The sequence below is a fragment of the Rhinolophus hipposideros genome (assembly GCF_964194185.1).
Source record: "Rhinolophus hipposideros genome assembly, chromosome: X".
In the NCBI taxonomy this organism is placed as follows: domain Eukaryota; kingdom Metazoa; phylum Chordata; class Mammalia; order Chiroptera; family Rhinolophidae; genus Rhinolophus; species Rhinolophus hipposideros.
In genome coordinates this window covers 103,426,970-103,439,148 of record NC_138046.1, presented here as the reverse complement: position 1 = coordinate 103,439,148, position 12,179 = coordinate 103,426,970, and the positions used below count along the sequence as shown (strand labels likewise).

Genomic DNA, 12,179 nt, shown 5'->3' with positions numbered 1-12,179 from the left:
ATTTCAAACCTGGTGGTGTTGAGATGCAATAGGGAAAACTGATTTATTTTATTTCTACTGCAAAATGAAGAGGAGCTACCGAAGGGAAATAAATATATATGAATTCATGGAATCCATAACTTGAAATTATGCATAAAATACTTATACAATACTGGTTTAGAAAGCAAAATAATCTCATCTACTAGGACCAGTTCATAAATATTCTGATAGTTATTATAACTTAAGTGTATCTTAGAAGTGTTGATATATATATATATATATATATATATATATGCTCTTTTTAAAGGACTATTTAAGGTATATATGCTTTGTTATTATTGGGATCAGAATGAGAGTCTTTCCATTAGGGTACAGGAAATAGATTTGGTCTTAGGATCAAGAACAGGTAAGAAAGGGGACCTAAAAGGAAAACTGCAAATAGGGTTGGGTAAGGGGTAGTGGACATGTAAGCTGTTCTACTTTTATTTATTTTTTGTTATTAAATCATGCTGCACACATTTGCCATCTATACTAAGTATCCAACAAACACTCCTGTGTGACAGATATGGCTAACAATGAATCCTTTATGTCTCCTCCAAAGCCGATATATATCCAGCCACTTAATTGATTTATTAACTAATTTAGTTCATTTTGGGACATTCTCCTAAACTTGTCATTTTGGGGGGGAATTTTTTAAAAATTTAGTTCCTATGTATTTGGATAAAAATAGTGTTTTCATTTTTAATACTATCTTAACAAAGATCGAATCAAATCAACACTAGACTACAGACTTCATGAGGGCAAAGACCAAGTCTGTTTCATTCATAACTACATGTACAGCATGCTGTATAGTGTCATAAACAGTCATTGAGTGAAGGAATAAAGAAGCTGAATCAGATTCCTTACATGTTGCTTGGAGTTCAAAGATATACAGCATTACCCTTGCTCCTAGGACCCTCCCTTTCTCTGGGAGAAAAAAAGTATATAACTGACTTGCTACAATAGATGTAAAATTTAAGTGGGACAATTTACACATATGTGGTGATCTGTGAAAGCACTGAGTTGAAAGCAGTTTCTTCTGTTTGATTGGAGTTGGGGATGGGAGGCACTCAGGGAAAACTACAGAGACAGGTGCCATTTCAGCAGGCAGAGAAGGCGGGGTGACCCAGGTGGAGAGAAGAGAACATTTGCAAAGGTAGAGAGTAATGAAAGAAGATGGCATATTTGGACCAAAGGGTGGTAAGGTCAGAGTGAACTCAATGGCCTGGGGTATGGAAATAACAGTCAGGAACTGAAGCCAGGGCTAGGAAGAAAAGGGCCACCTGCCCTCTCCATCCACTGGACTTCATTCTCAGGCAGGCAGTCTCCTCTAAGTAGTTTGTACTGGAGTGGTAAGAGGATGGATAATGTGGAAATGTCAGTAGAGACTGTTCATTCATTTACCAAATATTTAAAAGGCAGTGTTTCCGATAATGCCAGGTACACTGACTGAGAAATGGGATTTAAAGATGTAGAACACAATAATCCGAGTACCAGATACTGAAGGTTAGAACAGGACATGGTTGAAAAGAGCAGAGAAAACATAAAAAGAGATATTCTGATGTAAAAGGAGCAATCAAGCGCAGTCAGTGAAAATGTAGATGGATTTAAGGATGGACTTCAAGCTTCTAGCCTGGGCAACTTGTTGGATTATGATCCATTCACTGAAATAAGAAGCACAGAAGAAAGGGCAGGTAAAAGGGCATAGCAGTAAGGGAAGGGACAAACCAACGGGAGTACAAATGAATGGGGTTTCAGAATGGTTCTATTTTGATTCTAATGGCATATGGGTTAGGAGATCAGAAAAGAGGTTCAGACTAGAAATTTAGATTTGTCACCATCCATGCCATTTCACACTGGGAGCATTTATGCAATAAAAAGAGACCTGAGCTAAGGTTAGAAATTTGGCACACCAACATTTGAAGGCTAGGGCGAGTTTCAGAATTAAGGGGAAAAAAGGAAGAAGAAGAATGCAGGTAGCACAGTGCCATAGAAGCCAAGGGAAAAAAGACCTTCTAGAATGCCAAGTGCAGGTGAGAAGTCATTTATTTTGAATCTGAATCTGGGAGGACGTTTGTTGGTTTTGATACTAGATGAGTAAACAAAATATGCTTTGAGTTGCTGTTTTTCACAATGATACTCCTAAATATGTATATTCTTCCTTTATAAATATATTGATCAGCTTTGTTCCACAAGGGAATGTAACTTTGGTCTCAAGGACAGTATTTCAGACAACAGAATTGTGGTTACTAGAGGGGAAAGGGGGTGGAAGGAGGACGAAAGGGGTAAAGGGGGTCAAATACATGGTTACAGAAGAAAACTAGACTTTGGGTGGGGAGCATACAATGGAATATACAGATGATGTATTGTAAAGTTGTGCACCTGAAATTTATAGAATGTTATTAACTAATGATACTCCAATAAATTTACTTTATAAAGTATTCCAAATATGTAAAGACAGTGGGCCAATACAATTAAAAATTGTATTATACAGGGAGTGGACAGTGGGCCACTAGTATCTACAGTGGGCCAATACAATTAAAAATTATATTGTACAGGGAGGGGGGTTATCACTTTGTGAGGGGTGTAAATGTCTATTACATTGTTTTGTACACATGAAACTAATAAAAAAATTGTGTTATACACATTGCTTTCTAAGGGAAGGGCAGTATTAACGGCCATAACAGGTACCATAACTCACCCCAGTCACATAGTTCAGTCAGCAAAAAGGCCCAAACCTAGACCCCTGGCTCTTGATTAAGTGCTGTATGTCTTCCAACCCTGATACTACATGCCACAGAGAACATACAACATACACATAAACACGTGAACCAGACCACTTTAGTACAAGCACTTCTTAGTTACTATTAATTTCCTAATAGCAAAATCAAAATGATTTTTTTTTGCCCTGTAACTTTTTAATATTTTGTTTTGTATTCGTGAAGACAGTCAGACGATTAGCTCACTATCTTCTCTTCAAGAAAATTCCACAAGCAAGAAGACTGAATTTGTGGAACACAGACTGATTGCTAATGCTTAGGAGCCCTATTTTTACATACGTGAGAAGAAAATCCTGCACTAGAGTTCAGATTCGAACCTCTTATGAGTCTCTCAAATGGCCCCGAAGGAAAGTAGTAGACGGTACCTTGACTTTTTCAAGGTGATCTTGGAGAGAGTCAATGAGGAGATCACCCACGGGCTGCCAGGATCCCTTGATCACTTCCGCTTGACGTAGTTTGAGGTCCAGCTCATCCGTGGCCTCCTGGAGTTCCTGGAGTCTTTTGAGGGCCTCATCTAGCTTTCTCTGCCAGTCAGCAGAATGCAGGTTCAATTTTTCCCACTCAGTGTTTACCTCCTCAGCCTGCTTTCGTAGGAGCCGTGTGACATTCTGGGCTCTCTCCTCAGGAGGTAGCTCTAAATTGGTAATACAACAAGGTTTTAGGTCACATTCATTTTTGTTTAAAGAAAAACATTGTTGAAAAGGTCATACTGCAAGAAAGAGAGTACAGTTTAACAAGAGGCCAAGCTACAGATTAATGGCTCTTTTGCACTTTGGCATAAATTTTGATATAGTCCAGCACATCTGAAGTCTGTCTCCCTGAGCGAATTTGTTCTACGTTATATCAATCAGATAATCCAGGACACATTTAAGTATCGAGGAGGAAAATGTTAGGGTGCACCCCACAAGCTCTAATTTACTTCAGTCAGACTCTTAAATTGAAAATTAACTTGAGTCTTTGTAACAATAGAAATCCTCCTCACAGATAATCTCTTTTGTTTATTATTTTCTAAATGTTTTAATAGCTGATCACTAATCTCTTTTAATGTTTGTTTGTGAATGTGCAAACAGATTTATGCATGATGGTTTATAACTCCTTATTCCTTTTTCAACAGCTATGTTTAACTTGAATCGATTCTATTTAACCTAGAAAATATGAGAGCTATCCAGACCCTGGCAGCTAGAATGGATGGGTCGCTCTGTCACCGCTGATCCTTCTATCAATATGTTATTACAATTCCACATTCAATTACCTCTGGGTTCCTGGTAGAGTTTCTCTAGTCCTTCCAAAGGCTGTTCTGTCAGAAATATTCGTACAGTCTCAAGAGTACTCATGATTACAGGTTCTTTCGTTTTCAATTCCCTCTTGAAGGCCTGTGAAATGAAGTGAAAAGAAATGCTTATTTGGCTTGCGACACTCTTTTCAAAATTAATCCCGGGGACTCAGAACTTGGTTATGAAATTCCCAAGTCAACTTGTATCACCTTTATTTAGAAACTGATAATTATAATATGATAAAGAAGGCTATATGGGTATTTCTGTTAATCAGGAAAAAACTATGTTTGCAAAACTATTCTGGAGAGGATAAGGGGCTCTGTTAATGTCCTTTCATTAACATGAGAGTGATTTATTTATATAACCTGACTTACAAACTTAAATCTAGAGCTAAAGTCACAAGACACATGTTGTAAAACCCTACCAGGGCTAATGAGGACTTATACATATCCAAAAGATTGAATATCCAGAACATAATGGGAAGCCTGTGGGGCCATTTGGAAGAAGTTAGGCTGTACTGAAGTACACAACCAATCTAATTCATAATCACCATTAATTCTACCAAAATGTCTGACAATGAATAAAATGATGTATTAACAGTAAACTAAGTTAAAAACTCAAAAATTAAAAAAAAAATACCCATTGCATTATTCATTGTGTCTTATTTGAGAATGATAGAAATATTCTGAGATATCCTGGTGGTAGGATTGTAGGAACAAGTTGCTAAAAATGAGTAGGCCTAGAATAGGGTCTTGAGATCACCGGGTTTAGTTATCACTTTAAATCTCTAATCTGTAATCTTCCTTGTTACAGGGGGTTAAAAGAAAAGCAAAATGCATAGTTTCTGCCTTCAAGAAATTTCTGGACCAAAAGGAGGGAGAAAAGTAGCACACTAGAAAAAGAGTGAAAACAACACCATTCTTATAAAATCGAGTGCTAAGGGTTGTGAGACCTTCTAGGATAAACAAACAGATGCCCAAAACCATGGAAGACAGCTACTGACCCGGATTCTGCAGTATCAGAAGGGAAGATGTTAATAAAAGTATAAAGTACCACACGAATGCTAATAGATCAGTGTAAAAACTACAGTAATAATAATTGTCCTGACCTAGGGCTTAAGTATTCATATCTTGGAACCATTCTCTCTTATTTTTAGTAGTGTTGCCTACGGAATTTAAGCTGTTCTGTTACTAGGAGAAAAATTAGCAGTTCCTTTAAACTTCAGATATGTTATATGATAGGAGTGCTCAATAACCGGAGTGTGGGACGTATCTACAAAGAAAATCCTAATGGTGTTCACCATTGGAAGGAATTCTGAGTCTGATACTTTGTAAAATGATTCATCTTCCAGATTTATTTCCAATTCAGTAGAGAGAAGCAAGGTGTGTGAGCCAAAATAATGAAATTCTGTAAGTGGAATTATTAGATTCAGCCTATAGATGGAGAGGTAATTTCTGTGTAGTGGGGTATTCTTGCACCCTTGAAATCATGCAGAGTATGTGGGTTATTTATTCTGCTTAGAGGTAAATCTGATTCTCCCTCTAATACTTCATTTGAAATCTCTCTCTCTCTCTCTCTTTCTCTCTGCACACATGAATGTGTGTAGATGTATATAGTTCTTATATTAGAACTTCAGTATGTAGCAGAAGAGTCAAACATATAAATAATTTCAATACATTGTGGAACGTGCTATAGGTTTGCATTATATGGGAAAGGAAATTGGGAAAGGCTTCTTGGACACGATGATATTTACAAAGAATTCTAAAGCATGAACATGAGCTAGACAGGGAAGAGAAGGTTAGAGGAAGAGGAAAGAAAGAAGACAAAAATGCAGGTGTGAAGACATAGAACATAATATAATGTGACATATATAGTTATCTCAAGTAAGCCAGTGTTTCTAGAACATAAAGTATAAGGAGAGGACATGTCCAGAGATGAAGCAGGACACTGTCATCTCAAACTATGTTAGACCTTTCAGCCAGAACTTGAAGCTCAACCTATGACCGTATATGCCCTGCTAAGCCTAGGTGTTGTCTAGTAGGTAATCAGGAAGCTTTGAAAGGATCTACGCAGGGGAGTGGCATGGGCATGTGTATGTTTCAGACAGATTTCCCTGACATTAATACAGAGTATGGATTTGAGAAGGGCAGAAATGGAATCAGAGAGACCAGTTAAATGGAAATTAAAAGAATTCAGTGAAAAGTTATGAAGATTGGATCCAGAGAAATGGTACCAGAAAAAAAGAAAAAGACACAGCTAGAGTAGGGAAGTGTTTAGAGAACAGAGATGTGAGAATTTGGTACCTGAATAGATGCTGGACAGAAGAGAGAAGACAGAGCAAGGATGACTCCTAGTTTCTAGGTTGAGTAGAGAGGAATGAATGCTGCGTGCAATTAAACTAAACGTGAGGAAATCAACTCTCCTGGATTTCTCAGTACACCGATGAAAAGGTCTAGCCTCCTGAGAACTTTCCAAGACATGAGCATTAGATCTGTAGCCATTTGTCTAGCTAAATTCTCTGATCCAAGAGGGCCAAATGATCATAGCCCAGGGTAGGTTCCTAGGTGAAGCTCCATGTTGTCAGAAAAACTGGAGTGGCTTCCTGTCTAGGTATTTACATTAAAAACAAACAAACAAAACAAACAAACAAACAAACAAACAAATGAAGTCCAGAACTTAGGGACATTTCTAGGTTGTAAAACCTGAGATCCATGGGGCTAGCTGGCTCCTGAGGAAGTTGGAGATAGGACTCAGGCCCATTAAATTTTCAAGGAGACCCTTTCAGGAGGAACAGGGGACAAGTGTCCCCTTCTCCTTTGTAAACAGAGGGGGGAAAAAAATCACCTTTTCTGGTCTCTTGCCTATGGAATACCCAGACGCTCATGTAGGAAAAATTTTTCGTCTGTTCTCACCATGTCTCTCCAGGGGTAAGACTTGGGCAAAGGGAAGAGGATGGTGGTGATATTTACTGTTAAGTAATGAAAATAAATCTGTCTCTGACCCAGGACATCTCATATGTACATTCAAGATAAAGTTAATAAAGATGAATATTAAAAAAACACATTAATATGGGCGGGGTTCTGTATGGGGAACAGAATAAGGAGATGTAATATGCTCAGCTTGGAGAGGTAACAGTCATTCCAGAAGGAAATAAATAGAACTCTAATGTTTAGAGGGAAGAAAGGAGATTTAGAAGTCATTCTCTCACCAAGCTAATATCTATTCAGTATCTATGATTATGCCTATGATTATGCATATAGGCAAGGATTAAAATGACATAAGTAGATGAACTTGCTCAAGTTACTAGAGTGGGCTGAAAAGAAAATCCTGGAGAATACAAAAACTTAATGGGCAGACAGAGGAACTGGATTCCATGAAAGGCCAAAAAGGAATGGATATAGGTGGAAAGACTGGGAGAAATGAGGAGTATAGTACTATTGAACAGAGAGTGAGAGTTTGAGAGGAAGAAAGTAACTAAGAGTGTTCAATCGTGACAAACACACTTAAAGCAAAATCAGGACTGAAAAGTGCTCATGGGACTTGGTAAGAGAAATTTCAGCGGAGGGCAGTAGCCTCAGAAGTAGGTTTAACTGAGGAATGAGTAGGAGAAGACGGAGTAGTTATTTCAAATAAAAACGATTTTTGCAGTATCTTTTTTTTTTGAGATTGAAAAGAGAAAGACAGGATAGGAGGACAGGAGGACAGAGAATATCTTCTAAGGATAGAAATGGTTTGAACATAGACTGAAAGATGGAAGCTAGTGGTAGGGTAACCAACCATCCTGGTTTGCCAGGTACTGTCATGTATATATAATGAGAGACTTTCAATGCAGGAAAATTGGTCACCATAGCAGAGAGGGATATATTATCAACCTAGAAAGGAGAAAGTGGAGCTAAGTGGAACAAAGTCTGTAAAATAAGGAAATGGAACTTAAAGGTCCTGTCAAACTTAAAAAGTCTGAGACACTGTTTGATGACGCAATTCCATTGTTAAAATTGAACAGCAAATAATTCAAGGATAAGGACCATCCATCCACTGTGAGAGACCACTTGTTTGCCCCGCGAATTGTTGCCAAGGGCTTAGCTCCACCACAGCTGCACAGTTCATTTCTTAAATATGAGTCACTGAGGATTAAAATGAGTCTAAAGAAAAGACAAAGGAAGTTCTCTATTATTACAAAGACATAAGCACCACTATTTTCACATTGCTGCCTGAAATTAAGAAAAGAAAGTGGATGGAAGAGAAAGTTAAGTGATTGTATCTTCAGAATTTGCAAAGATTTAGACAAAATTCCAAAAAGGGTAAAAACTCCAGAAGAAAGGAAGAAATAGTTCGTTCAAGAAAATGAGAGGATAAAGAAAACGGTAATGTTTCTTATTATGTGGGAAAAACTATAAATGTCATTTGAAATGTAGTTATATGAAAGGTCCTCTTCCATCAATTCATATAACAAACTTTGAGCACCTACTATGTACCAGACATTGTTCTAGCCAATGGGCCTTTGTAGCATGGGTTTTAAAAGAGATAGACTTCTTTAGTAACAACAACAACAATACCAATGACAAAAAAAACCGCGACGATTCTGCATTAAAATAATGGAAAGTCAATTTTTTCAATACCTAATCAACTTACCATAAACTGTATGTTAAAACAGTTCATTGCATTTTAAAAGGAAGGAGGTGAAGACATTTTAAGACAAAACCAAGGAGATGCAAGGTCAAGAGCCTTGAGGTTTGATAATAAGTGTTTTGCCTTTCAAAGAAAGTCTATTTGAATGACGTTTGGGAAAATATATACTCGTACACAATACTGATTTTTCTCATAGATTATGATTAATATTTTAAATCGGATACAGTGGTACCTCGGTTTTCGAATGTATATACGTTCGAAAACAGCCGACAGCTAGGCCTCAGGATCTTGCACTCAGCAGAAGCTGCGTGACATGTTCCACTTCCGAGGCATGTTCGAAAACCGAAGCACTTACTTCCGGGTTCACAGCGTTGGTAAACCGAAATGTTTGTCAACGGAGACGTTGGAAAACCGAGGTACTACTGTAAGTAGGTTCAATCGTGCTGATATCTAAAAGGTATCCTATGTAAAGTCCTTCTCCCATACACATGCGGAATACATCTTTACACTATTTAGATGTCAGTACTCAAATGTTAAGAGATTTACTTCCTGAATCTTTTGAAAAGATCATATTATTTTCTTTAAAACCCATCCTCTTCCCCATACCTTCCTCTTCCCCTTTCCAAGAGGGCGAGGCCCTTGGTCCAAAATAGTGAAAGGGAAGAAGTAGAAAAAACTACTAAAGATTTAGAGCACCTCGGTGAGAAGAAAACAATACTTTGTCTTACAAATGAGAAAAAAATTAGGCATACTAAATCAGAATTTTTCCTTTAGCTTTTAAGGTTCACAAAATAAACTGAAAAGAATCATGTACTAGAAAATTACACTAGCAGTAAACCCCAAGGTCAATCTATTTTGAAGGTTACATTACCTGATGAATAGTATTTATACATCACAAATATTAACCAACTGGGTGACTTGACTGCTGGCTAATATTCATTCAAAAATATTTCTTTTCAATCTGTTATGTATAAGGTAGGGACCTGATCTTTGTCCTTAAGGAGTCAATAGTTTGGTTGAGTAGGTATGCTTTACCAGTGAATATTTTACTATGAATGTATTACCAATGCAAAGCGAAGTACGGATATGTTAGGTTTTATCTAAAGCCATCAGTTCGTTAGTTAATTAGTTACTTAGAATCCAAATCTTGAAATTCTTAAGCCAGGCTGGAAGTGAGTGAGAGCAGAAACTAAAAGTTCCCCGAATTACAATAATTTGGAAGCCATGTAAGTGGAAAATGCTAATGACCATGAAACAAATCAGAAACTTCTAAAACCTGAAAGTAATAGAGAAGAATCAAGTCATTGATTAGTTGGGATTTTTTTTCCTGTCCCTCCTCCTTGCAGAAAAAAAAATAGGGTGACTATTACCACAAATACCTAATAACACCACAAATAGAAATAGCTTAGAACCATGTGCAGAAGGGATAAAGGGTGAGATACTGATTTGCTTGATGTACCTCATAGAAGAGAGGGGCAGATGAGAGCTCTGGGTACAGGTACTGACATTACAGAGAGAAAAGCTAAGCTCCTTTCACCTAGAGACAGTTAGTCCCATTACTATGGATGTAAGTGAAAGCCCTTCTTTTTCAAAACACAGATCAGTTTCCATGGAACTGCATTTTACCTATATTTCCACTGAAGTGGCAAAGATATATTTGTGTTACTCAGACTGAAATACGATGGAATGACTATACCTTATTTCCATATTAGTTAGCAAAACTTTACAGAACCATCCTGGGAGGCAGACTGAAGTGGTGAAAAGAGCACTGCCCTGAATGGCAGGAGACATGAAGTTCAAGTCTGGGGAGGGCCAAATCCTGGCTGCATGATCTAGAACAGGTCATAAAAGCTCCCTGAGCCTTCACATCCTCTTTTGTAAAATATGTGTGTTCGCGAATCACCTTATCTAAGTTCTAATATCGAGTTCAAATATTCTATAATCAACACGTTTAGATCCTTAATTAGCCATGGGCCTGTAACATGATGGCAATTTGAGATTGTCTGTCCTAGGCATCATTCCTAAAGATGAAAATTACAGCAGTAGCTTGACACACAGTAAAATAGATCCTCAATACATATTGTTGAATAAATTACAGAATACCCAGTTAGAAAACCGGAGTGTGTTATGTGGAGGCGGGTTGATTCAGATACAGAACACACTTCAGGGTGAAAGCCTGCTCTCAGAAATTATTAGAGAAAAAAAACAATGCTATCAATTGGGGTAAATAGAGAGATCTTACTCTGAGCCTATTCTTATGTTACAGATCCAAGGCTGAGTTACCTTTGAGGTTACCTTTGAGTTACTGGGTGGATTTTCCTCCAGAGGAGGCCCTATTAGTTCTGCCTTATTAATCCCAGTGATTTCTTCCCTAGAGGAGATGCTCATGTCCAAACTTTAAGAAGGTCCATCGTTTTGAACTGCTGATTGAGGCTTTTCCTCTAGGCTGCAGCATTAGCTAGGAGATGAGAGAACACTAGACAGACCCTAAAGTTTAAAGTGATCCAACAGGGCCATTCATTCCACAAGTCATATCTGCAACTTGATCGGTGTTTAATAGTGTCGTCATCCTATATTATCATTCCAGTTTCCATATGTCTACCTGGTCTGTATGCTTCCTATATTATTTTCACTTCTGATTATAAAGTTGCTGAATACATTCTGTCATCACCATGCCCTTCCTTATTTAAAGACCCAGCATATTTATTGAATTCAAACACATCAGAAATATTTTATTTACTGATTGCTATTTTAGGGACAATCAATGCCCAATTTATTTGCCAGCAAAATCTTGGAAAAGGGCCAGATCCAGAAACGTAGTTAACCGGAACAGTAGGAATTTTGCCTCTAAGAATCTAAGGCAAATTCATAGGTATGCAGGGTAGAAAGAAATTTGAAGGAAGCGACAACAAAACAAACCAACCAGAAAGACAAAGGATTCCCTGAATATTCATTTGAGATAGCTGGTATTAGAAAAGTTATGAAAATGGGGCATATGGACTATAAAGGAAAGGTCATAATCATCTTTAGTTTTTATTGTGCTAAAAACACTTAACTTGAGTGTTAAGTACACAATACAGTATTGTGAACTACAGGCACTGTGCTGTACAGCAGATCTCTGGAACTTACCATCTTCCCTAACTGAAACTTCATACCTGTTGAAGAGAATCTCCCACTTCCATCTCCCGCCAGCTCCTCGCAATTACCTTCCTACTCTGCTTCTATGAGTTTGACTACATAATCATCCATCTTACTTTGTATCTACTTCCGAAAGACGTGACGATAAGGGATTGGAGGATCAGATAAATCTAGCCATTGTTTCAGATAGTCAGCAACATGAACATTCATAAATGCGATGAAATTAATTGGAAACAAAACTGAAAACCAAAAGGATACATTTCAAGCCTGAAATGATTATTTTTTAAATCGAATGGTACTCCATGAGAAAACATTTTTGCGTGTTTAGGAGGGAAATGTT

The 12,179-nt window shown here is 37.6% G+C and overlaps 1 protein-coding gene across 1 annotated transcript in view; it reads right to left on the bottom strand.

Moving 5' to 3' along the window:
* Positions 1-12,179, bottom strand: part of DMD (dystrophin) — a 2,022,175-nt gene that overhangs the window by 362,711 nt on the left and 1,647,285 nt on the right. The window contains exons 58-59 of the mRNA XM_081043053.1: positions 4,051-4,171; positions 3,164-3,432 (exon numbers count right to left, since the gene is read on the bottom strand). Coding sequence (XP_080899179.1) covers positions 3,164-3,432; positions 4,051-4,171 — 390 coding nt within the window. The remainder of the gene's footprint in view (positions 1-3,163; positions 3,433-4,050; positions 4,172-12,179) is intronic.